This window comes from Molothrus ater, chromosome 3, assembly GCF_012460135.2.
Source record: "Molothrus ater isolate BHLD 08-10-18 breed brown headed cowbird chromosome 3, BPBGC_Mater_1.1, whole genome shotgun sequence".
NCBI lineage: Eukaryota > Metazoa > Chordata > Aves > Passeriformes > Icteridae > Molothrus > Molothrus ater.
In genome coordinates this window covers 23,116,302-23,144,113 of record NC_050480.2, presented here as the reverse complement: position 1 = coordinate 23,144,113, position 27,812 = coordinate 23,116,302, and the positions used below count along the sequence as shown (strand labels likewise).

Below are 27,812 nucleotides of genomic sequence, written 5' to 3'. Positions count from 1 at the left end.
AACCTTGTGGTCAATAAAAACCAACATGTTGATTAATGTAAATGCTTTATTTGGTGGAACACCAATCTTACATTAGAGGTTGAATGTTTGAGTAAAGATCTCTTGCTTTATAAAACAATAGGTATCAATGTGGAATCCGAATCTAGAATTAGTATTTTGTGATACGGTTTCAGACTGGTTGATTTCACTGAGAGCAATGAATATAATTAAAATCTATTGCTGCTCTCTTATCTCAGTGAGTTTTAGGTGAATCCTTATTTTTAACTGTCCTGGCATCTGTGTAATGAAAAATAATTTTATTTTTTGCCATAATTTTTATTTTTTCTTCAGTGCTGAATTTAAAACTAACAGGGCAAAAATTCTAGGGAGAAGACTTTCAGTCACTCTTCTGCTTTATCTTTTGTCCCCTAAAGATGATTGCAATGACTTTAAAGCAGATTTTAATCTTCTCCCTCTGTCTGGTTTTGGGGGTTTTTTTGCGTTTTCTAATGCCTTGTTACTATAAAAGCGGATTATATTTTTAATTTAGTTTTTCTTATGTTTTCCTGTCAGAATCCTTTCTGATTGAAAGTTATGTTGCCTAGCTTCTAGGATGCACCGAAAAGAGGGAATTAGATTGCTATCACAACGGGATTTTGTAAGGGTGATGACTCTACAAAACTCCTGGGATCCTCAGGCTCACTGATACTTAATTTCCCATTCAAGAGTATATTTGAAGCTTGTATTTCGTATTTCTGAGTGTGTTGACATAGAATGAGGATTCTTTTTACTTTCACAGACATTTAATTTTATTTTAGAAGAGTTACATTTTATTCCATTTATTTGATCCTTTTTATCCTTTCTCACTCCAATATATGGATTTCCTACAGTTATTTCTTTAAAGTGTAAATTTATATGGAAATATAGATATTTTTCTAAAGCTTTACAATACCATCTGCTAGTGTTACCAGTTAAGAGTTTGAAGTATTGGTTGATATAATTACATGCTGTATTGTATGTCATAATTAATTTATTATGGAATGGAGGAGAGTAGTAAGTGCTGTATAATGTATTTCCATATTTTTGAGATGGGGAGAATTTTGTTACCTAAAGCTTGTTTTAGTGCATTTTGAAGTGTCTGGAGCCAAGGAGTTATTAATGGATATGAAATAAATATTTTGTGAGGTTTTGAAACTCTGTTTTGTATTTTCATGAGATTGCAAAGAACTGGGTATGAAATCCCAGACAGTTCCCCTCAGTTCTGTATTTGCATCCATGCACTCTTGTTGTCAGTGGAAAAAGGCTGAGTCGGTTAGGGTGTACTTAAGAGAAGCCATAGCTTGATGTAGTTTGGAATTTTAAGGTTTGATTATGGGGCATATAACTCCAAAATATTTCTATTTTAGATATTAAATGTGTTGGTGTTTTGTTTACAAGCTGTAATTCCAATTAAAATGGTCTTTATATAAATGTGAAAAAAGCGTAGTATTTCTAGCAACAATTTTATTATTCTTGAATAAATATCTCAAGGTCTATACTGCTGATTTCTTAATTTAAAAAATATCTAAAGGAGAAATTCTGGGCAAACCAAGTATTTGTTAATAGGGTTGTTTTTTAGGCTTTTGTTTGTTTGTTTGTTTGTTTTTTAACGTGGAAGGTAATCATAATGTTATTTTGGCATTTTGTTCTATTGGAATTTTTTTTATATTTTCACAATTCTTCCATAGATGCCATTCTATAGGATAATTCTCTCCAGGAAATTATGCTTATACTTGGGGAATATTAGTGTGGCTTCAGTTAAGGTTCTTGCTTTTATAATTTTATCTGTATAAACTCAGTGTAAAGCTCTTCAAACTGTACCTTAATATTAGCAATATTAAGCCCAATATACATTTATTGTTTTTTCCAAAGGATTTAATGTATAATTTGAAAATTTGTCAAGGCAATCTTCTGCATTTTTATTAATTGACAGAGTTTTGGAACTTTCTTTTTCACTGTTTATAAGCCTTATAAAGAAATTAAATACATTTTATTTGTTACTGTGTTCTAATGGTGTATTTCCACACAGGTGGAGAACGAACTTGTGGTGTACATGAACTGATCTGCATCAGAAAAGGTAAGCAATAATTTGTGCAAGTGAACTCCTTAGCTTGTGAATATTCCTGGTAAGAAATCTGCTGCCCAGTGTTATGGTCTGACTTTTTGTGGATCTTAGTGCTGCATTTTTGTGTTGCAGAATCATTTGATACTGACAATGTCAATAGGAAAAAATAGTGAAATTGTAAAATAAAATTTGATTTTTCACAAGAGGGAAAAATGTGCTCTTCCAAAATTCACTGAGTTACATGGAATTTGTTAATATTGTTTTGCTGTGATGGGTAACCATGGAAACTTTAATCTTCACTTTATCCAGATATTTGTATGATTTTATGATTTTCATTATTAATGGAAAGTTGTGAGGATCTTTTAAAAAACTGATGTAATGAACTGTCAATCTCTGCCTCTGATTTCAGGTGAGATCCTAATGACTCAAACTTCTTTGCTGACAGCTGCAGCAATAGTGAGACCAGCAGCTGAGAGAGCACAGAGCAGAGCTGTGCTCCAGGGAAGGCTCTTACAGCTCAAAGCTGAGCTACAGTGACTGAAGTTGGAGCTCAACAGAACAGCTCAGCTGATGTAAAGGCCAGATACACTTTTCTGTCCCTTCTGGCAGCCCTATGCTCCCTCCTGCAGCATTGCTGTTGAATTTCTGTCTTCTCATCTGAAAGCTAAGCCAAAAAAAAGGGTTTCTTCAAGGATTAGTTCCTTGAATTGAGTCTGGGTTAGGTCAGAAGAGTCTCAGTGCTTTCAAAAGGAAGGAGTAAAAAAATGTGGTGGGAGAGGAGTAAAACTGCAAGACTCTTTTGACAACAACTTAGTCTCAGACTGCCTCTGTAGTATTGTCAAACCACATCATACTCTGTGGGAAGAAATCTTGTTTGTCCTCTTCGTTTCCATTGCATTCACTGAGACATTTTGGTAAAATTGTTTGGCTTTGTTGAAACATATATTTAACAATGCCTAACTTCAGAATTAAATCTACCAGTTAAGGTCAGAATAGCTTTATGGTCACAAGTAATCTTTTCCAAGTATCTGTTGAAAGAATTTTTGAGTGTGTATGTGTTACAGTTCTGTAATTAAGAACATTTCTCCACTTCTCAAAACTGTGAATCATTTAGATCTTGCTTTTATAAAATTCTTTCCCATTTTGGAGGAGAAGTGATTTTTTTCTTTTTATTGCTGTCTCTCTTTTTCTGTTGATAGATAAGGTGGTACACACAGTGCTCTGTATTCCTTCTGTAATAGCTGCTATTTATCTTTCTGAATTGGGAAACTCATTGGAATTTCAGAAAGCCTTCTGATGAACTTTCAAGAGCTGTTAATCTTGCTAATCCTTATTTATTTTAGGATACTGTACTGATTTTAAGAAAAACAAATTTATCATCTTCTTGGAGACAGTGCTGTATGGTTTTAATGTTAATTGCTGGGAAGTTAAATTGAAAAGATGTGTTGTTTGTTTTTTTAAGATTTTGTGTTATATTTGAGCATTGAATTCTAAGCTCTGTTAGCCATTTATACAATAAATTAAATAAAAATAGCATAGAACTTGTCTTTTAGCATTGGTGGTTATAAATTAGGCTAGGGGTAAGTGTGATTAAAAGAGAAATATCCTTTAAGTGCTATTTATACTTGCATTATGTTGGGTTCCTTTTTAGGTCATATGAGTTTCCATGTACATTCTAACCTTGTGTAGATGTCCCTGTGTTACTGAAAAATTTCTCCTTATGGTACACAGATTTGGTGGATTCCTGTCTGTCTTCACTCCTTACTTGAAGTGCACCTTTAAAGCAGGAGATTGCCATTGTACTGCAAATCTTCCATTCATGTGGACTTTTGGTTACTTTACACCTTCTGATGCACATTCAAGATGCTTTTATTGTCTGACCAAGGCTCCTAAGGATTACTTTATTTGCCAGTTGTCCAGCCCTGCTTGCTTACCAGGATGAGATTGCAGGCTCAAGATCTCTATTGACATCCTCAGAATAGGAAGGCATTTCCAAGCTGAGAGTTCCTGGCTGCAAGCAGTCTCAAGCTGGTCAAATCAGACCTTCCAGCTTTGTCCTTAATGTCACTGAGTGCTCATGTCAAGCTTATACAGGATGGAGTTTCCCATCTCTTGGCTGTGCCCTGAAAGCTAAGCTGTTTTTTGGTCTGTGAGCTCACAGTAGAAGTTGAATGGGCAGATTAAGTGTTCACACTTACACATGGGGCATTCTTGTCTGGTGCTGGGTAAGGTTGCAGTGTGCCCTTCTCCTTTTTCTCTGGTGTCTGTGTGACTGTGGCACCAGGAGAGGACATTCCAGCACTCCTGGCATTCATCCCCTCCCTCATTTTCATCGACTGCTGTCTGTGAGGCTTTGAGAGCTGGTGGTGTTTGACAAAATGGTTCTTCATTTGCTATTTGCCTGAAAGCCTCTTGTGCTTTCTGCCAGGGGATGGTGGGTGACTGTGACTGGAGTTAGAATATCTGTGTGGAACCTCTGAAAGAAACATTAGTAGTAAATAGCTTACATTAAGGAACTGGAGTTTTGCAGTGTACATTTGTGCTTTGCTTGTCTGTCCATCTTTCTTACAGTGCTTCCAAGAACATGGCTGTTGAGAAGCAACTAATAGGATAAACAGTGATGTTCCATCTTTTTTTTTCCTGCACTGAATAGGGAAAAGGGGAAAGTAAGCATGCAAGTAAGCATGTGTCTTCTATGAATAATACATGGGAAAACTTTCCGGTTTCAAGTGATGGAATGTAATTACAATTTATATGGGGATTATATGACTTGAAGAACACCTATTGCTGGTGGTTAATTTTTCTTTCTAGTCAGTGAAGTAATGCATTCCTAAATTGTATTTTTCTTGCCTGCCCTTTCATTTTTTTGCTAGGAAAATAGGAACCTTGGAGTATCAGGTGATGAAATGTGGAAAGGGACCAGAAAGGTCTTCAAAGCTGTGACTACACAATTTAGCTCAAATAACATAATGAAAACTTCTTAGCTGTAGTTGAAGGCATAGCTTAAAAGCAAAACCTAAGCCTTAAAAAGGAAATGTCTGCTCTAAGATTATTCAGCTGTAAAAATGAAATATCTTGAAACCTCAAATTTGCTAGTTTTTAGGTTTTGTATTTCTCAGATTATATCAGTTTAAATGATAGACTCAGAGGTGTGCAAGTACCAGTGAAGTTATAACGTTCATTGAATATCTGAGATTATGTCAGTTCTATTGCAAATATGATCCCAGTATGGTATTGATACAGGACTCTGGTTTGCTACCCAAAGATGTAGCCATTGTCTGGCACAGGCATTCTCCTCCTGTGCCACATTAATGTTGCTACAGTTTTGTAGCTGCCCAAGAGAGACTGTGGTGGGTCCCCCTCTATGCTGCACAAGAAGGATTGCAATACTTTTATAGGGTTTTTTACTTGGTTTCCTTTTAGCAAGTTCATACATTTTTGAGAAGAATCTGCAAAAAGCTGATCAGGAGTAACGAGACTAATAGGCTTTTCTGGAAAGCCTTAACAACTAATTCTTATGTATTTTTAAAGAGGCTTCCTCTAAATGCATAAATATAGGGAGCGTGTGTCCTGAAAATGGGAGTATTTTGTGGCTGTTACGTAACATCTAATAGCTACAAAATACTGAACAAGTCACTTTCCAGCTTGTAAAAAGAACTTTAAAGATGGTCAGCTATTAGGGAATCACTTCAATATGTGTCTCCTATGTTTACCATAGTCAAGTAGTTGAAGTGTTTGTGTGGTTTTATATTTACACATTATTGAAATCTGAAAATTGGAAAAAATAAAAAAAAATATTCTTGCTTTTATTATAAATTAACATCTTGTTTACTTCTATTATTTAATGCAAGTTGGTGTTCACACATTTATTTAGTGTCTGACAATACAAATTGAAGACTTGGCTGTGGAAAGAAGAGTCCTGCTTAGTTTTTGACAGTGGAAGGTGACAGAGTTTCTCTGAAATGACTCAGTTAACAGTTTGTCTTTTTGCTGGATATCTTCCTAGTATCCAGCTGTTTTTGAGAGAGTCAGGATATAAAATTGTGTAAGTTGTTCCCTTGGTTATTTGCTATGGAAATAAAAGAATTCAGGGAACTTGAGAGTAGACTTGAGAACAATATATCTTTTTTAGCTGTATAGTGCAGATGCAAGTCTAACTTGGAATTAGCTGTTGTTAGATTTAGTAATGTTTTAATTAAGGCTGTTTAAGGTTCTCTTTGTACAAACAAGACAGATTTGTGATGAGTGTTTACAATATTGAGCTATAAGTGAAGAAACTCCTCTTTAATATATTCTGTTATGTATTCATTGTGTGACATGGAAGTGACATTAAATGAGAAAATATATATGGCCATATTATTTTTAGGTTTCTTTCACCCAACATTTTTCACTTGTTTATTTTTGAAGTAGTGCAAAGTGATATTTCTAACTCAGCAGTGTGTTTTGTATTTAATTCATGGAAATGTAGATGGAGTATCCAAGTAAGGGCTGAGTTGCACAGAAGTTTAAAAATTATTTTTAAGCCCTTTTTTCTTTTGCAAGATGTTCTTTCCTTTCTATTGTTGTGGCAATCTTGCAAACAAAGGAAATTATTCAGCAAACTGACTTTGTGACTAAGAATGGAACAGAAGTGCTCTCTTTAATATGCAAAAGAGAAGTTGCAAAAAGACAATGTCTTTGTCTGACAATGAAAAATGTCACTTGTAATAGTAATTTTGAAAAGATAAGAAGGTGTGAATTTTTGCTTTGTCAGAAGTATGTTTTAAGTAGAACTATTCCTCTTTAATGTTCTGGTCAACTATCCTCACCATTTGCATGTGCCTGAATGTTCAGCTGCCAACTACACTTATTCCAAATGGCAAAAAGTAGCATTTATTCATTAGTTTTATTTTAGAGTAGAAACATTATTAAGTTGAAAGTCAGCTGCATCTGATACTCAAGTTATCTTACACTATTAGTGATAATCTACACTAAGTAATTAAAATAATTTTCCCCTTTCTGGCTGCTGTCATCCAGTTGGTAGAACTACTTGTTCTTCATCAAGAGAAGGGTGATGTCACAGATGGTAGTAAATTTCTTTGTATTAGATATCCTCATATTAACGTAAAATGCAAATATATGTTGTTTCTATACTCATTTAAAGGTTCAGATTTGGACAGTACCAAATAAAGTGCACTTTCTCTTTTTACAAAGAGGAATAAAAAACTCTTCATTTAGAAACTATTAAAAATTAAAGCTACTTTTATAATATATAAAGAAAAGAGTAATTAATACCTTTTTTTTTTCTAAGGCTTGAAAAAATTTTTTCTCCCATGGATACTAAACCTCATACACTTGGGAGATATTTAGACATATTGCTACATGTTAGAAAAAAGTAATAATATTAAAATTAGCCACACCAGAATATATATTCTGAATTTGCACTCTGTTGGAAAAGTAATCTCTATGCATGTGTTTTGGATTGGAGAAAATTCAATACAGAGTAAATACTTTTCTTTGAGCTTCCTGATGCCCTTACAGGAAGCAGAATATTATTTTGTGTGTTTTCCTGTGTTTGGAGTCTTCTGGAAAACAGCAGCTACTGAGGTCACTTATTCCAGCTATGGCAATATCTTTTCTTCCATGGCAAGTTTTGTATGTAAGAAGTTTGCTATATCCAAACCCTGGCATTTCTTCACTCAAGTTCTCATGTTCATATAATCATTTTTACTATGCAGTACTTTGCTGTATATCCTGGTTAATTACTGTTGGATTACATGGATTGTCTCATGCTTTGTTGCTAATTGTAGTGTCTGATAGGGAAAAATGAGGTTTTAAAATATTTTTATCATCTAGATTATTTTTCTTTCCCATAGTGGAGAGCTACTTTGTGATGGGTATGAGCTTTTAAACTGCAAGTCTCTAGACCCCTGTGGGTCTTTAATACTTTTGCTTTGGGAGGATTATTTGAGAATACCATTAAAAATTATAATCACTGCTGTTCTCTTACCTACTGTGTGGATAATAGTCATGTAAAATGCTATGTAATTGCAACAGATTATTGGGATTTGGAGGTAATCAAGATGATTCCATGATCAGTGTCTATTCCATGTGGCAAATGTGATGCTTCCTTTGCTGTTTCTTTTCAGAGATTTCTGTTGTGAGATACTGTTTAATCAGAGATGAATTCCATGTAAAAGAGAAAAGGCATTGAGGGACTGGTAAATCAGCAGGGATGGCAGGCTGACAACTTTTTCAGCACATGAGGATTTAGGAATTAAAAGATTTCTGTCAAAAGTTTAAATCTCCATCTCAGAGTATGGCTTCAGTTACTCCTAAATTCTTTCTTAGATCAGTGGTATTTTGGAGCCAAGGGTCCTCTTTTTCCTGTAATTAAATTTATCAGCAAAAGACAGTTTCAGCATGGTATTTTTAAAGAAAGGGGAAAGAATCCTGGAAAAGACAATCTGTAGAGACAGTACTAGAGCTGCCACAAGCAGTTTTGTGCACTTATGGATGTGATTAGTTAATGTAATGAACCAAGCTGGTTTTATCATAAAATGTGAGTTAGAAATGGCTGAGGTCACTTGTTCTGTTCAGCCTGGAGGAGACTGAGGGGAGATCTACTGCAGTTACAACTTCTTGTGAGGGGAGGAGGAGGAGCAGGCACTGATCTGTGCTCTCTGGTGCCAGTGACAGGACCCAAGGGAATGGCCTGAAGCTGTGTCAGGGGAGGTTTAGGATAGATGTCAGGACAAGGTTCTTCACCCAGAGGATCGCTGGACACTGGCTCAGGTTCCCCTGGTCAGTGATCACAGCACCAAGGCTGGCAGAGCTCAAGGAGCATTTGGACAATGCTCTTCTTCAGGATGGTGTGTGAGGGGCTGAGAATTGGACTTTGATCCTTCTGAGTCCCTTCCAACTCAGGGAATTCTATGGTTCTAGAATAACATTTTATGAAGTAAATGAACTCTATTTGATGTAATTATTTAGTCAAGTAATTTAATAGACTGTAATAAAATCAAATAAACTGAATTTGTTAATTAAAATACATTATAGAATTTCTTCCTGTGTATGAGAATTCCTGGAATCTAGATGCTAAAAATGTGTTTTTCTCGTTAGTCCTTGTAATTAGATATTAAGGAAACAAAGGGAAAAAGAAGTTCTGCTTTGTTTCTGTAGCAATGCATAATATCCCACAGCCAGGGTGAAGTGACAGAAATGGAATGTTAAATACATTGTTATTATTTCTGATAAATTTCCACTGGAATAGGAGTGACAGTGGAGTTAGGCCAGTGTTGCTTTCATGGTACACTAATTCCAGTAGACTTTTTGTGTAAACAAACACATTCATTTTTTGCTTAATGTGACATCTTTTTGAAATTAACCCAAAAGTGGCATCAGGTACTACTTCAGAAAATATAAATTTTGTGTCTTCCTCAGTATTTCATTGAAAGGTCCATTTAAAGGGCATTGTTATTCCAAATAGAACCACTTTCATCCTTGTCTCATTCTGTCAGTCTTGAAGAACTTCTGAGAGGTTCATGTTGCTAGAATTGTTTATAATTCTCTTATTTAGGAAATGTGGCGCTCTTTTTGGTTTTGCCTTGAAATTGAATTGAGTTGTCGTTTCCAGTTTGTGCTCGTTTGAAATTGCTGTTGCTCAGGGTTGTGTCCTGGATGTTGATACTTGAAGTGTGGAAGTACAGGTAGCTCATGTTGCAGGGCTTGTAATTTGTACCGGAGAGCGTGTAAACTTGCTGTCCAACAAAGTGCGAGATGCAGGAGCAACAAACCTGCAGTAAGGAACATCAGAAGACTTGCAGAATAAAATGTATTCAGCATAGCATGCTGAGAGGTATAGCCATCAGTAGTGGGCCAAGGTAAGAAATCTGTGCTGCATCAGGAAAGGCAAAATGCAGTTTGGAATTGGAGGGGGCAGCATCTTTCTACAGAAAAGCTTCGGTTTTAACGTTACCTAAATGTAACTATAAAAGCATTGGTATATGAGATTTAATTGTGTGTTTTAAGTTGAGCTAAAAGACTTCCTGGGGTTTTTTTTGGCAAAACAGAAGAAATAGGTAAACTTTTAGAAGGGAACTACATAATCCAGTGTTTTATATGGGAGATAGAATAGAACAGGAGTCATAGGATATATGTTTGGAATTTTGTCTTTCGACTTGTTCAATAAAATGTTTAGAGTTCATTGTCTATCACTACTTTTTAGCAGAAATATCAGCTAGTCAATTTTTGTGGTCCAGTTGATTTTGTTTTTTATATGGGAAAGTATTCTAATAGTGATGCTGCCATATATAGTTCATGTTTTTGAAACAGTGCAGGTAGTCAAGAATTTAATGTTTTTAGTCAGAATTCTGATTAAACAGTGGATAAACTCCTGTAGGTGTAGCATTTTGTTTAAAAGGTTCTATTCACTTGTTGCTTCTTCAATTACTACAGCAAACAGAAAGATAGTAATTGTATACGAATTCACAAATTGCTGTGAAATGTTATGTGTTGAGTTTCCATTGTTAAAGAAAAGCTGTCTAGAAAGACCATGAAATCTTAGGTAGCCTTCAAGTTCAGTTACTTGCTTTTAAAGAAGAGACAACCCTATGTAATTAGTAAAAGAAATGTACATGTAAATTGACACGTATGAAAATACAGTCCCTACTCCTGTTGAGTAATCAGACCAAAGTATTTCACTACATCTGAGCAGACTCAGGTGTAGAGGGATTCCTTTGGTTTTTTTTCTGTTATGACATGTCTGTGAGAAAGCAATACATCCTGTTTGGAGTTAAATAATTCAAGCATGGAGGAAAGGCAATAAAGGCACACACTTGTTGTTTTGTTCAGTAACCTGCTCAGCTTTCTAAAAATATGTTAATTTCTTGTGCTAGTGGCAAAGTTGGAAAGAAGTGACAAACAGCAGTGAATGGCATTTGGATGAAAATATTTTGAGCTGGACAGCACAGATTATTTTCATGGAATGTCAAGATGTAATGGTGTAAAAAATGAATACCAGTAAATCATTCTTCTTCAGGACTAAATACAAAACAACAGTCCTGTATATTTAAAAGAATTTAAAGGGCTAAAGTATCTTAGATCAAGTTTTAAAAAAACCCCAAAACCCAAGTTATAAATAAAAAAAAGCTTACATATAACATTTCAAGTGTTTTTCATGCTAGGATCCTAAAGGTAATTGACATTTTTCAGGTCATACCCCCGAGTTACTTTATTTGTATACAGAAGAGATAGTATTGCATTTGTAAATGAATAATTGAAACATCTCTAAGATAACTGTGTGGCTTTGTACATTACCAGCTAAGTGACTGGTATGATGTAGAGTGTGAAAGATCCAAAAATAATTGACTTCATATTAAATAAAGTTTGGGGCTAGATGCATACTAAAATATGAAATGCTTTTAAATTTCATATAAAAAATATTTCATCTTTTTAAAATGTCTGAGACATTTTGTTGTTTTGGTGGTAGATATTTGAAGATGTAATTTTCTGAAGAGTTTGAAACAACTTTTTGAAATGAAAAATTATGTCATATATATATAATATAATAACAAAGAAGTTATTATTTGAGAAAGAGGTGCTAATTTGATATTTAAGATGAAGAGATGCTAAGTTTCTGTGTTCTAGTACTTCTGATTCTAGTGATGATAACAACAAAATGGAATTAAAGGGATGTTAAGGTAATACTTCTGTAATGATTATGACTTTCTATGCCACTTCCATAGCCAGGAATTCAATTAGTCTTGGTAGCTTTGTAGAAAGATGTTTGTTCTTTTAGTATTTCTAAAACTGCCTTATATTATAATGAGTTTCAAACATAAATTCAGAATTTCTTAATAACCAAAAATAATGATGAAGTTTATAGAAGTAGGACCTTTGAATTTAAAGGATGACTTTGAGAAAACATTGCCTTCCTACTGCTGTCTGATAGAAGAAGAAAGCACTGGAAACCTCTGAGAGTTTTTAAATGCTTTTCATGGTACAATTAATTCCCAGACAACTCAGAATTTATTACAACATGTTTTGAATCAAAGTAATTCTGGTGGTGAATGTGGCATAGATGTATTTTTTATGTAAAAAAGAACTTTTAATTTTTTTTCTGTCTATAAAGTATACCTGCTTGATACTTTAGCTGTGAGAAACTAACTGAAGGATTAAGGTGATGTACAAAACCTGAATTCATAGATGCGAATCTGTACACATTTCATGTGGAAAACTGAAGTATGGTTTTTCCCCTGGCTTTATAATGGTAATACTTTATAGGATTTCAGCTTGATAATTTACCTAATCTGTGAACAAGTATTCTAAGGCTCTTTACATGAGTGCAAATTGATACAGAAATATAATTTTCAAGTCCTATGTTCACACTGAATTACATAAATAATTAATTAGTTTTGCTGCAGCTAAAGTTTCATTCTTTTTGTAAGGTATCAGCCAATGTTTCTTTTTTCATCCAGAAAAATGTCATCAGATACTGTGTTTCCATAGAGAACTATAAGGCTTTCAGACAGTGCCTTTTTTAACTACTTAGTATCCAGCAAGTACTGGAGAAAAAAAACCCCAAAGTATTCAGCTTTCAGTTCCTTTTAGGCTGTGGTTAACTTCCTTAAACACATTTTTTGATGGATCAAGGCAGATGATTGCTGAGCAACATAAGCATAAGTAAAAATTTTAAAAATGCAATTTAAACCTACAGCTTGAAAAGATGAAATGTGACATATGTGAGAGTGTTTTTCCCTTAAGATGCTGTACAGTTAATATATCCTATTTAAAGGAGACTGTCACTGCCCTTTGTTGAGAATCATTCCATGACTGGAATTTAGTTAAATCTCCTGCTCAAAGCAGTGTGGACACTGAATTCAGGTGAAGTTGCTCAGGACAGCCTGCTCCAATAATAAAGCAATCATTCTCATAGTTCATTCAAAGGTCCCATGATCTTTATCTACCTTCTGATCTGTCTTCTTTTTTGCCTTCCCTCCACTTTCTGACATTTTCCATGTACCCCAAGTTGGTGTCACACCTTCTTCATGTCTCACACTGATTTCCTCCCTGAACATCATTAACCTGTGCCACCTTCTGCTGCTCTTTCACTTCTGCTGGCCCCTGTGAATTGCAGTCCCCTCTTACTGCCTTTTCTGCCACTGCCTCTGTGTTTGATAGATGTTATAGCTGGAACTTACTGAAAATGAAGGTTTTCTATCCTAGGCCCATTCCCTGGTTTCATTTGGGTCAGGATCAATAATGCAGAGAAAACTGGCTTGTTTCAATAGCCTCAGATATTCTCAGTTATCCATATGCAGTCTTGGAAGGGGTGGGAGCATGCCTACTGCCAGCAGAAATTGGGGAGATTTCATCTCTCAAGCTTTGAGGTAAAAAAATTAATATATATGAACTGAGGCTTTTGTCAAAACTCAGAGTATTCCCCTGTGTGGAAAGATTCCATGAAAAATGGTAAATAGACACCTGACAAACAATAAATGAATGCCTGAACACGTGCCAAAGTTCATGATAATTAAAATATTGAGAAAAAATTAGCTGACTTTCTTCTCTGTTCCAGAATAGAAATCCACTTTTCTCACCTTGTTACCCCTCTTGATGCAGTAGGATGTCTCATTTGAAGTTGTTGGCAAGCTCCTTTTCATGGGAAAATTTTCAGGGGTGGTTTAGGCAAAATGTTACATGGTCTCTTCTGGTCAGAGGTAAGAAGTGAAAAAAAAATTAATTCCAGGTTTAGATAGGTCTGGATGTCCAGCTCAAAACAGAAGTGCAAATCTGTCCAATTCATTTTTCATGGTGAAGGCACATTTCTTTGGATCTTTCTTTCTTTGTCAGATTTAAAAGACACCTGTATAGTAATTTAAGAACAGCACCACAGACACAAATGTTCCCTGTCATCCTGCAAAACGAACTGAGGTTGTGGAATTGCATGTGTTTCTCAGTCAGTACTTTTACATAGATGCATGAGCCCAGATTTACAAAGGGCATATGTTGAATCAGAGAATGATTTCATTTGGAAGGCTCCTGGGAAAGTAATTTACAGTTCAGTCCCCTGCTCAAAGTAGGGATAACATTGAAGTTGGATTCTATAACTGATCTAGGCAATCTGTTCCAGTGATAAACTCCTCTCATTCTGGATTTTTCCTGCCTCATCTCTAATTGGAACTCTTCTTGTAGTTATCTCTGACTCTTGCATCTTGTCCTTTTGTATTGCATCTCTGAATGCTGAGTTGTTGGCAGCTGTTCTTTAATTCCACTCCTTTTTAAATAGTGAAAGATGTTACCATGTAGCATCATAGTCCTAGAGTGAAGTGCCGAGATCTTGGCAAACAGAATTTGTAAATCTGATAAACCTTCATAAATCTTTATTAAATAGAAAAAAAAATCAACCCCCAAAAACGGGATTTATGTAGTTGAGTGTAGTCTTGCAAAGTCAGGAGGAAGAAAAGTGATATGTGAAATCCCAGTTTTCATCCAGATTAACACAGTTGTGTTCAGCTCTGAAATGTGTGTTGTCTGTGTGTTGTGGCCATAAAATCCACTCTTAGGTATTACTTTTCCTGTTTAGGATGCAGGTTTGAGACATAATGTTTCTTAATTATCAGTACATTAGTAATGAACCAGTTAACAGATTAATTAATCTGTTACATATCACTAGAAATCACAGCTCTGTAATGCTTTACATGGTTGTTAATTGCGTGCAGTTAGAGTTCTATTACATTTTTGCCTATAAATTGCATCCAAATGCTATTGAGTTGCAGTTTTATAACCCTTCACTTTAACCTCCCACCCTACTTCATAATAAATTTGCAATCCTGTCACTATTTTAACTTCTTGCTTCAAGTTTTTTGAATATAGAGCTTGTGGAGACTCCGCTGGGTTTCCTAAGGGCCTTCCCTGAGAGATCCTGGCAACCTTTATTAATGAAGCAGCTCAGCTTCATTATAGGCTGTGGGCATCTGCACTGCTTTCAAAAGATCTGCCCTCTCTTAGTCTTGAACTGCATTTATAAGTTGGTACTTATTTCTCACATTTCTAGATTCTTGGTTTTGCTGCTCTTCTATATCCCTTTCCCTGCCCACTCTCCTTTCAAATAAACAAATTGCCATTTAAATACCATTGCTTCAATTTGCCACATTCATTTGCAGATTTCACATTTCTAAAACCTGCTCCTTGACAATCTTAGTCTTAAATGGTGTAATTGATGTTGTTAGATGGTGGTGGATGTCAAAGATGCTAAACCTTTCAAAGATCCCCAATACTGCCTTGCAGTTATCTGCTAAATAGCAATTACATATTCTTTATTTTACACATTCTCTAAGGCATGTCAGTCTACTCTGGCCTTTTTTTTCCCCACCTGGATTTAAGTGTGCTTTACCTCTATTTCACTTTCTATTAGCTCTTTCTTGATTCATATGCAAGTGACCATACATGGTTTTTCTCACTCTGTTTTTTGCTCATAAAGCATCCTGCTTGTCAGAGGGCTGGGTGAGCCAGCTGGTCCCTGAGGGAAGAGGAGCCAGGTGCTGAACATGACAAGGTGGACAGGGCAAAGGCTCAGTCCCTCCTCAACAGCACTGTCTCAAAGCTGTCCCTGAGCAGAGGCAGCCAAACCTCCGGGAGATGGGGAGCTCTTAGCTCTTTTTCAGTGCTGTCTCAGGTGTTCCTTTAGAAATCATTGGTTTTGGCAGCTTCTGATAATCTCCCCGTTCTTCTGCAGAGACTGTCCAGTCCTCCATCAGAACCTCTTGCTCACACTGTCAGTCCCTCTCAGATTAGGACCACATGCTTTCTGTTCTTTGAAAAGATGATTAAGCATTAACTCAGATTTAAATGGTGGGGTTTTAATTATATCTGGCATATATATTTGCATCTTTTGAGGTATTTATTAATGATCAATTCTGGTAATATTACAACTTTGCAAACCTTTACAAAGTTTTAAAAAATTTATTTCTTCCTGTTTCTTTTAGTATCTCCGGAAGCAATTGGATTCCTGTCTGCAGTTGGGGTGTTCATTATTCTCATGCTGCTACTTTTCCTATATATTAATAAGAAGATGTGTATTGAAAATGTTAGTGGTTTCCCAGATCTCGATTCAGGATACACTACAAGAAAGAATTCACAAGATAAACTTTGTAAGTATCTGACATACAGTGTACTAAACTTAATTATAAGAATACACGTTTTTACAAGGATATAGCAACACAACCATGTTGGCTTTTCCTGTGACTGCAGTACTTGAAAGGAGCAAACATTTGTATCCACAAACCACAGAAATTCAACAGCTATCTAACCAAAGAGTTTGCATTTACTTATGGAGAGATACTTCTCTTGCACTCTGAGAATACTCTTGAACTTATTTTAAACATCTCATAATTTTGTATAATTAAATCTTTTCAGGTAAATTTGTGAATGGGATTATTGGATTTTCACTCAGCCTGTTAAAATCCTTCGCCGTACTTTTGGAGAAGGTCTTGCATTTATTCACCCGGAAAATAATTTTAAAGAATAATTTTAGTGATATATCTGACTAACACATTATTGAATATTTTTTAATACAACAAGGTCTTTAGGGATCATGTGTAATGAAAGAAATTAGACCTTGAAAAAGATACTGAGGGTTGGTAAAACAACCTCTTTCTACTTTTCTACTGTGAAAATTGAACAGGCTTTGTTAGTTGACTAGAGAGAAAGAGCCAGGCACCAGAAAACAGAATGTGAAATCAAAGAGGCCTTCTTCCCCTCTACCTCTCTAAAAGATGGAGCTAAATTTTAATTTTCAATTTTTTAGGAGGCAAAAAAAAATGTTGTCCCCAGAAATTGTCTGTCAGATTAACTTTCTTTTTTGCTACAAAACAAGTCTTGATATTCCAAAGTATCTTACCTTATGTAAAAGACAATAGATATTTTGGGGTGAAGAAGTCCCTACAATGTGTGTTGTGTTATGTTAAAAGCCTGTTTTAGTGTGACACTGATGAAAATTTAAATGTCTCACAACTTCTTCTTCACAGGTTAGAATAAAAAAAATTCCACCTCACACAGTTGTCTTGTTTTTGAAAATAATGAATTTTATTATGGCTAGTTGATGCTGCAGTTGATGAAAGACTATGGTTTTGCTGGTTGATTGTAGCTTCAAGATATTTATTTAACTGTTTTCTTATTGTTTGCAATGATTATTGAATGAAAAGAGAAAAGCTGCAACTTCCCCTGGTAAATATATTGATTTTTGAAATAGAGAAGGCAAATAGCTCTGAAGTTGAAGAAACAGAGGTGGTCAGTTTGTGAAAGAGAGGACCTGTCAGTATTAAGATCTGTTGCTGGATAGGCTGGACAAATGGCGTTTTTTAGAAACCTTCAGCAAAATCTGAGCCTTCCCTCGGTGTCTTCCCTGGTGGACACACTCAGCAGTGCCGTGGATGACCTGGCCAGTGTTGTTGGTGAGGTTGGCTACTCTGTAGCTGACTCAGTGACAGAGCAAGTAACCAGCATGATCAATGGCCTGCGGGCAGAGGATGAGAGCTCCAAAACGCAGAGTGAGAAACCTATGGAAGGCAGAGAGGAGCACACAACCTCATTATTAACTCATTCTCAGGAAATTAATATGAAAACAAAGAGAGGTGCTGCAGAACATAAAGAGACTCATAATTCTAATTCGTTAGATTTTGTAAAAAGTGGTACAAGTCAAGTTGGACTATCTGACCATGTCTTGAACAAAAACCAGTGCCAGTTAAGAGGCACAGATCATAATAATCCTCTCAGTGATACAGAAGAACCTCAGGATTCGAAGACTGTAGGAGGACCTTTTAAAAGGGAAGTAGTAGGGGGAAATGAGTGTTTTGTAAATGATAAGTTCTTGAAGGATAGTAACCTGAAAAGTAAAAAACTTACAGTGCAGCAACCTATAGAGGAGCAAGATAATTGTTTATATGCAGTATCAGATAATTCTAAGAATCGTGAGCCTAAAAAAATCAAAGCACAGTCACCTGGAGCTGATTTTAAAGATTCTGATAAAGTGCACAGTATGAATGTTCCCCATGTAGAAACAAAGCTTGTTGAAGTACAGAAGGAGAAATTAACAGATTCCAGCTTGAAGAAGATGCACAATGACCATCCCAGTTGCCTTAATGAAATCAAAGAAAAGAAATCTGAAGCCTTCTTTGACAGAAAAAGAAAACCCATCTCAAAGGATGAAGGCAATGTGTCAACTACAATTGCAAATGAGGGCAAAAGGAAAAACTCAAAGAAATTAGAAAGAGAGCTATGTAATAAGAAGACAGCAGGAAAAGGTGAGGAGTCTGTCAGCAAACTGCATTCTTCAGCCTTTCCTGAAACTTATGATATTTCCTGCTTTTTTCAGCTAATTTACACATTTAATAATAGTGTTTCCTGTCAGTGAAAGGGCCAGGTTTGTTTCAGTGCTTCATTTTCTAATTATGTTGATATTTCTTGGAAGTTATTTACTTTCCACAGTATTACTTAAAGGAACTCATTAATAAATGCCTTTTCTATGTTCTAACTTTACTCTTTCTTTATACAGTTTTTCTTGCCTTCTCTGCCTTGTGTGGTTTCTGCTGAAAACTATGAATTAATTAATACTGGAAGTTAATACTTGTTCTGTGAAAGTTATTTTTATTTTGTTTCTTTTAAAAGCATTGCATAAAATGTGCTATGACAGTAAAAGGAATAACTTCTTTTGCATTTACATTACAGTAGATCTTCAGAATATTTCTGGGATATGTGAGAGAATGATTTCAAGACACAATGAGAAATGAGAAACTCAATAAGAAATGGCAATTAAGTGATTTTAAGTATAGAAAGAAGTGAATGAGCCTTGTCTTAAAGTTGTAGTCTTAAAAGAAAACCTGTGTGCTGTTGTTATAGATACTTTTTGTGCCGTCTTCAACATCCAATCTTAGTGTGATAAGGGAATTGCAATAGCAGTTTGTAAGGAAGAAGTAAAACCTTGCAATTTTACATACTTTTGCAAGTTGCATAGTAAAATTTTAGAAAGCAACACACTTTTCCATGTTTCCAGGTGCTGATTCTAAAGAAATGAATGATTTCCTAATAGAAACCCATTTTTTTCCTTCAGTTGTGTCTGTTTTCCTTATCAGAAAATTTCAGTTATCCGCTTTGTTGAGTTTTGGTTTGGTTTTGTTTGTTTGGTTTTTTTAAGTTTTAATTAGGAGTGTTTTCCATGTTTGTATGATGAACTCTGATCTTATCTATTTCGTTACATAATAATAGATTCGTAAAGTATATTCTCTCAAAAATGGCATTTGGGGTCCATAATAAGCAAATTAGTAGCTTTCAATAGATTAATGATTGCTCATGACCTTGTCAGCCAAATAAAGGAAAGGTTTTGCTAAGAACATAAATTGTCTTAGCCAAGTTTCCAAATAAGGTATAAAAATCAAACGAGAAGTGGCAAGCAAAGGCATTAAACTCATTTTTTTGGTTTTTTTTTTCTTAATGTACAGGAAGCTACTTTTTTCCCAAGAAACTGAAACTTATCTGCTTTGTAATTAAAAAAAAAAATTTGCATGAATAGCTTATGTTTAAACTTTGAGGAGGTTTTTAAGTCCTCTGAAGACGTCTTGCTTCATGACTTCTAATAATGGTATACATTCTCATTCTTTTATGATAGGAACTGGAGAAAAAATAAAAACCTGCTATCACTGAGAACTTCTGGATGCTTAGAAAAATCAGTGTATTATTAGAGACATAACTTCAACTCTTCTTTCAAACATGTTGCTGCCGTGTTTTATACTGTTCCATTCTTTATGCAGGCTGATTAATGAACCTGATTTCATATTTGTGAATACATTTATTGTAGCGTTAAAGGAGGCACCTAATACTGATGTCTGGCACTGTATTTTAGGCCTGGTATGCTCTGCTTTAATTATAGCTGTGGGAATCTGTAGAAGTTTCAATGTGGCAGGTTTCAACCCCTGGAGGGCTATATGAAATACAAAATTTTACTTTGTGTTACAGCAAAACACTTAGAGATTCCTTTTTCTGGGCAGCCTCTTGCAGTGAACATGTTAGCCAGAATATATCCTACTTGGTGTGATATTTTCAGTAAATGATCACTGAAATTGAACTTGCTTTATAGCCATCCATAAATGGGAAGAACCATATCTGCTAGACTTGAATTAATAGTCTAGAGTTGAAAGATCTAGTTTCTCCTTAGAGGTCCTTTAAGGCACCATTTTTCCTATAATTAATAAAATAAGTTGTACACATTGTGTGTAGAGCTGGTAGCCCCACATCCAGATAAGGTTTTCTGACAATTTCCATTGCAAGATCTTATTATGAATTTCCTAAATTATGTGCCAAATTTGAAAGAATTTTGAGGAAATTAGGCATTCTTTCTGTCCGAGATCCTATTGTTTTTTGTTTTTTCCTAAGTTATAGTTTAAAATCTTAACTGTTTCCAAAAACTAGGTTATGGGAAAAAAACATGCTGGGTATTTCTGCAAAAAAAAAAAAGTAGATTTCACCTCAGGTTTACAAAGATGCTGTGGCACCTTTGTGTATTGGAATATGTGCTTGAGATGTGGGAGAGCACTTCTCCCATGTCAGAGATGCCCATGTTCTTCTATGAAAAACACCTAAGTCTGACAAAGTTGTAAATTTTTGGAAAGTTTGCTTTTTGAAAAGACATGGTAAACACTTCTTATACTTTGCTTGTTAAATTCACTGACCATCCCATTTGCACTCATATGCTTCATTGTAGGGATTGAAGAGCAGACCAGGTCTTACCCTGCCTTTGATGCTTATGGTTACTGATGGACTCTGGGAGTTTGAACAGAAGAATTGAGAATAAACATATTCTATGTGAGGACACAAACTTCCTGAACAAATAGGACCTGATGCACATGGTAGATTGGGATTTAAACTAGGAAGGGTGAGAGCTATGGAGAGAACTGATAACTTCATATGAAGGTGGAGAGACTAAAGTCAAAGACCAAGGTTAAATGAGTAGTTGGCTAGGTGCAAGTAAAGACATTGGGATTGAACAGCCAAAGAGAATAGAGGAAATCACCGTAAGACACCAAATGTGGGTGCTTGGAGCAAGAACTTGGAGTGTGTGGCTGGGAGACAGGAACTTGGCATAGGATTCTACTCGTATAAATGTAGCTTTCCAAAAGATTTCTTACCTAAACTTGCAGCTGAGGTTTTTCTGTATGAGTACCAGGGAGAAAAAAGACCTCTATGGGAAGTGATTCGTAAAAGTAGGAAAGACAGACCTCTATAGTACTAAGAGGCAAACACTTGACTGTAAAAGAGATCTAGATGGCTGGCATACATCGAGTTAATTTAATTTTAACTGGCTAGCTTTTGAATAAGCTGAATCTGTCTTTCAGCAGGAATACTCAGCCAGATGAGTGAGATTGACTGGGCATGAAGACAGACACTAATGGGAGTGGAAACACAGATCTGGAGCTGAGGGCATAAAAGCAGGGAGGGGAGAAGCAGTTGAGTGTGGCTGGGTAGCATGTTAGACAACATTCCCTCAGATTCAGGAGCTGAGAAACAGCATTATGGGCACCTCAAAGCTCTGCTGCTAGTGGAAATGCACTGGCAAATCATATACCATAGGTTTGCTCTCACAGTGGAGGTAATGCTGACTTCTGAGCTCACATGAACTCTTAATGCCTGTTAGAGTCTGAGATCTACAGAACCTCTGCAAGGCATGGTAAATGTGGGTAGAATCCAATTGAACTTTGGAAGAAGGGAGGAGGAAATCTTCCCTTTACAGAAATAAAAATACAGCAAATCTTTGATTTGTGGGAGGAAGTCATGCTTGAGATGTAGTTGGAAAACGTTGGCCACAGGAGTAGGCACTGCAGAACTGCTATAAAAGAATTAAATAGAGAGATTTTTTTTCCCCATGTAATTTTTGCTGTTGCCAGATGTCTGCAGTAAAAATCTGCATTAATTTCAGTTATTGAACAAGGAGCTGTTTATTGTAAGTTAAATAAAATTGTTCGTGCAAACATCTTTCACTAGCATTTTCCCATTTGTTATTGTGAGTTTAAGCACTACTGGCATAACTATCCTAAAGATTATTTTGTTGTAGGCTTCTTTTTGTAAATCAGTTTCATTTCTATGCTATGCTACATGCTTACAGCAAAAATCAGCTGGGAATCAGCTAGGATCAGGAGCTGCTTGCTTGATTTGTAAGGTATCCAAATGTAATATTGCAGCAGTGTTGGATTTCCTTGACATAAATTATTTTAAGCATTTTCCTACCTTATGAAGGGTTTCAAGAATGTCCATGTGCCACCTTACATGAATTGATCTGGTTTTTGTTGAATAAGTGCTAGTGTGGTTTTTTGGGGCTTAATGATCTTTCAGGTCTTCTAGAAAATGAGAACAGCTCTCAGCAATTACAAAATCACAATGCTTGTAATTACAACAAGGTATTTTTAAAATATTACAGAAATTTTAATTGAAATGGCTTAAATATCTTCAATGATAACCTCTTATGGTTATTTTCTTGTATTCTATTTTGAGCTGTAGTCGATTTGCTCTATTTTATTCAAACAGACAATTCTTATATGAGTAAAGACCAGCATGGTTCATCATCTGAGAGTGAAGATGAAGCACTGGGTAAATATCATGAGGCCTTGTCTAGAACCCAGAGTTCCAGGCTGCCAGTGGTGGATGGCAGACAGCAAAAAAACTATATATGGGAAACCAGACAAAAATATAGTCCCCTGTCTGCAGAATATGATGGATACAGTAGTGAAGCCTCAATAGATGAAGGTAAGAGCTATTTAAAAGCCTTCCTTTTATTCCAAATTTCAGAATTGTGTTCTGGATAAGTAAGTCCAAGATGAGAGCAGCCTGGCTAGCAAATAGTCAATGTCTGCAAGAAATATCCAGACACCTTTTCTATTAGTGCATGCTCAAAAAAAATAAGAAAAGCACACACTTGTATACATTCTTCCAGAGATACTGCAAATGATACAATATCTTGTTATATTAAGTTTCATTTAATTTTATCATTATTCATTTCATTTTTGGGGCAATTTAAGCTGTTTTTATTTAGGAAGGAAACATGGCAACTCTTGTTGAATTTGTGGTATTATAAATACAAAGAAGACATGTTATTTCTGTATTGATAAGCTGTTCTAACAACAAAGTAAATGGAATTGGTTATTGGCTACAGTGCATATGGTCATTGCAGTGTGCATTGCTGGAATGTTCTATATCTTTTCTTCTCCTGAAATGACACAAAGAAATTACTATAAAGATTAGGTTAATGTATTTTTCCATGGTGGTAAAAGTTGGATTTAAACAGTGGATGTTTTCTTACATGCTCTATATTTCTTGATTTTCAGTTGGGGTGACAGCTTGATGTAGAGGCTGAGAATTCTGCTGTCAATATTTTGTCAATATGCTTTTTGTATTTGAAAGTAGTTGTGTGAGAACTGTGTCCATAGCCAGTTTCAAGCATGAAAAGTGAGTTTTTCCTGGAGCTAGGGAAAAGTCACATTCTGATACAGGTACTATATTATAGTAAGGTATTTTTGGTCTTTCTTTAGTATGTTAAAATGCAAAAGTTTTTTGGTGTTGATGTTTTCTAATAAAAAGTGGGTATATGTAATTACAAGATATTTCACCTTAAATGTTCTATACAGTCCAGAAGGGCTTGAAAAAATTTACGATTTCTACAATTTGATATTATCAAATTTACAATTTGATATAATTAAATTATATAAAAGTCTGTTTGCTGTTGAAATTTGCAATTAGTATACGGTCATTTATGATTCTAAGCTAAAACTTGAAGGACATGAAAACCATATTTCAAGTAAGTTGCAGAGTAAAAGGATTCTCTTTTGATCATGAGGAAATTAATTTCTTTCCTTTGCTGTTAAATTACAGGAAGGCAGGTAGTCTGAGTTCCAACAAACAGTGAAGGAGATGCAGAGGTGAGGTCAGGTGGTAAAAACTGATTATTGAACACTGTGATGGAGAAGGAATAGGGAAATTAAAAGTATGTTTGGTTTTGATATCTACTGAGATCTCTCAACAGTGTTGGTGGAGGGAATATGAAAGGCTTTTTTATGGCTTCTGTCGCTGTTGGGAAAGAATGATGATGTATATTAACAGGAGATGGAAAAATGATTAGCAAATAATACCAAATATGAATTATAAGAGAATTACACAGGCAGACTCATTTCAGATATCTAGAATAAGGTATTTCTCTCTCTGCAGACTACTGAGGCTAGTTGTTAAAATAGCCGTAGTTATACAACATCCCTCTTTCAATTTTGTAATTGCTCTGATTTTTTAATCCAATCTAGTTCATCTTCTCAGTGAAAAGTCCTGAGTTCATCTGAGCCTTTCACTTTGGCCCTATAGGATTTAAGCTTCAAAGACATTGTGCTAGCCTGTATCCAGTTTTTTTTTTAATGATTGTGTTCTTTATCATCCTTTTAAGTCATCAGAATTTATATTTACTGATTTTTATCCTGGGGAGTGATAATTTCCAGTCTGGAAATCGGTATCAGGATTACAACCTAAGACAAAAGAACCTTTTTGGCAAGTCCAAATACTGCATCCAGAAAGTTACAGTTGTTACCCCCTCCTCTTTTTTTGTTATTCTTCTGTTGCTAAATATATCTGTCATCAGGTGCTATTCTTTTTCAATGCTCTCTCCATTCTGGAAGCAAGCTGAATAGAAATGCCATTTTAAAATTTATTGTAATGACAAAGCATTCAGGGTTTGGAAGCAAAAAAAACTTCTAAAACAAAAGCTATCCCAACATTCTAACTTAAAAACTTAGATTTTTTTAACCACATACTTCTACTTGTACAAAACTTTAATAATGTCAGTATTTTGCTTTTGCTGCTACTTATGAGAGCATTCTCTTCCCACATTTTACAAGGAATGGAGAATAAACAGTGTTATTTTTTTGACAGCCTGCAATCATTCTACACCGTATGTTCGACAAAATGCTTGCAAATTAGACTGAGGAGTTTGTCTCATTTTATTAATCCATTATTCTCAACAAAATTATGTTCAATACTATGAAAAAAAGGTTTTGGATGTGGTAGCAGATTAACAACCTAACATTTTTCACTTCTCAGTGACCTGAAGGTGGCATGCTGGAATAATTAGTGTTAGTACTTTTTATGTTCTTCCTAAATTACTTCAAAGAATATTTGCACAATGATAAAAATGTTTTAGAATAGAGGAAGAGACAGCGTATGCCTTATGTGATGATCATTACAGGGGGAAAGCTGCCCAACATAGAACTTTGATAAAAAAAGGTGACAACTTCATGAAGGCCTGCAATCAGAAATAAAGGACAGATTATTACTACCAAGCTGTTCATTTGTGTTCAGAGAAGCAGCTCACTTAACAGAAGATATTAAAAATCTGATTCCAAGGGGGAAGCATCAGCATTCCAGATGTTTCAGTGTGATTTTTAAAAATGCAAAGCTTTACTGTTCCTTAAACTTGGAAAAAAATCTGTAGAAGACCTAATGCCACAGGAATACTGAGTATTTTTATTAAATACTTGGCTTTTAGGGGTATTGAATTATTTTTATAAGAATTGTAAAGACAGATGATTGAACCATTTATTGACTCTTTTGTGGAACAAGCAGTGTGTTCCTATGCACTTTGTTTAATATGAGAAAAAATTGTCAGTGCATTTGACTTTGTGTGCTTCTTTTTTCTCATATGTGCTTTATCATTTCTACTTCTAAGTCTTTAACATTTTGGCTGTGCTTCCATTGTAAGGCACTGATCAGTCCATATGTTGAGCACATAACACTTGATAGTGTTAAAGAGAAGTGATGAGAGGACAGAATTAATTTTTGTCTCACCTCTGTTTTCCTCCTGCTCGTTGCCAGTAAAGCAGCCCCTGATCATTAAGAATAAGGACAAGCGGGAGTGGTTTTAAGGAGATCTGGAAGATCTGCTGAAAGATAGTAGATTTAGATTAGATATTAGGAAAAAAATTATTTTCTGTGAGGGTAGCAAGACACTGGAACAGATTACCCAGAGAAGCTGTGGATGCTGCACATCTAGCAGTGATCCAGGCCAGCTTGGATGGATTTCTGAGCAACCGGGTCTAGTGGAAGGTGTCCCTGTCCAGGGCAGAGAGGTTGGAATGAGGTAGTCTGTAAGGTCCCTTCCAACACAGACCATTCCATGATTCCATGACTCTATGAATTCCATCAAAGATAGAGTAGTATGAGTAATGGAAATGATCCTTAGTTTTCAGAAAATTTTGTATTTTTCTGCTGAATTTTCTCTTCAGCAGCTAATCTCTCTGACATGTTCTATTTCGCAGTAGTGAGCTGTGTGTTTTTAAAGGAGCCAATAAACAGTTTTACTGATAACTGTTCACTCTGAACTTCTGCCTTTTAAAATTCATTTGTTTAGATGTGTGTATACTTAACTCTGCTTTCACAAAATTTAACAAAGAGACAAGAACATAATCTTGTCTTTATTAATACACCCTGTATGTTTTGCTTGTCTTGCTAAAAACGTGTTTAATATTAATATGTTTGCATCATTCAGACCACCAAAATGTCTGAACGTATTGTTTTAAGGTTTGCTTGTTATCAATTCTTTAATTTGTTTATTACATCCTTTTTCTGGCTGCATGCCTCTAAAAGCATCATAGTCTGAAGCCTGAAAAATTGTGTTGTATGTTTTCATAGCATTCTTTTCTCCTCTAGATGGCCATATTAATCTTTCTTTTCAGCATATTTGTATCTAACGCGCATGGCGTTTTGTATAATGTTTTTAATACTGAAATGAAGAAAGCTATATGCTCTGCAGGCTTTGTTGGTGTATTTTCATGATGGAATGTTCTAGTAGCACTTTTGATGATTCTCTGCAATTCAGGCGTTTGAATTTTCATTCGCAAATACCTGCTTTTGGCCAGTGTCTGACCTAATTAATATATTTGTATTGCACATTTGATGCATTTAGATTTTTACATGTTTATATATAGATGCACAAAATGAAAAATAAATTACTACTGTGCTTGGATGCAAGTATTTCTACAGACTGTAGGCCATTGTAAATATAAAACTTTTGCAGTGAGCTCCTCATGGACAGGCTTAGTTCCAGAGTATCACTAAAGGAAAACCTAATTCAATAGAAAATCAAGTTGATGAGAAATGTCAACATTAAAAGTAAAATGGTACAGAGGTTTACACCTGAAGTTTTCAACTCTTGCACAAAAGACCAAAAGTTTTTAATCTAAGAAAAGAAAAACCTGTGTAACTACAGAATGTGTGGCTCAATCTCTCTGCTTAGGTCCAAAATTCCAGGGTCAGCTTGAAATTTGAAATCTTAATTTTGCCAATAATGTTGTTTTTGTATTTTCTAATATTATCCAGTAAGGTGTGGATACTTGCTGAAGTGACCTATTTTTCTGCTTTTCCTGACAAAACTTCCTTTTAGGTTTTTATAATGTGTATTCTGCTTCTTATATTATTTCCTACCATTTCAGTGTTGCATATGTAGTATTTTCTTTATGTGTTCCAACTGTTTGTAATATTTTGGACGAGGGGATTAATATAGACTGTAATATTTATACATTTGTTTCAGAAAATAAAGAATAAAAATAAAGGGGGAAAAAAGGCAAGGAAAAACAGCGCCATAAGATATTTCTGCTAACAAAGAGTTTATGAATTGAAACAGGAATCTAAGGGATAAGGAAGTGTAAAAATTTTATATTTAAAATTTGCA

General features: G+C 35.2%; 1 protein-coding gene across 6 annotated transcripts in view; it reads left to right on the top strand.

The window, feature by feature from the left end:
- Positions 1–27,812, top strand: part of SYT14 (synaptotagmin 14) — an 88,493-nt gene that overhangs the window by 9,953 nt on the left and 50,728 nt on the right. For 2 of the 6 annotated variants that reach the window (XM_036379868.1, XM_036379867.1), the window contains exons 2-4: positions 2,048–2,095; positions 16,051–16,215; positions 22,637–22,855. In XM_036379868.1, the coding sequence (XP_036235761.1) occupies positions 2,048–2,095; positions 16,051–16,215; positions 22,637–22,855 (432 nt within the window). Of the gene's footprint in view, positions 1–2,047; positions 2,096–16,050; positions 16,216–17,414; positions 18,367–22,636; positions 22,856–27,812 lie in introns of those variants that run through there. The other 4 variants (XM_036379865.1, XM_036379866.2, XM_036379869.1 and 1 more) reach the window with 3 other exon arrangements.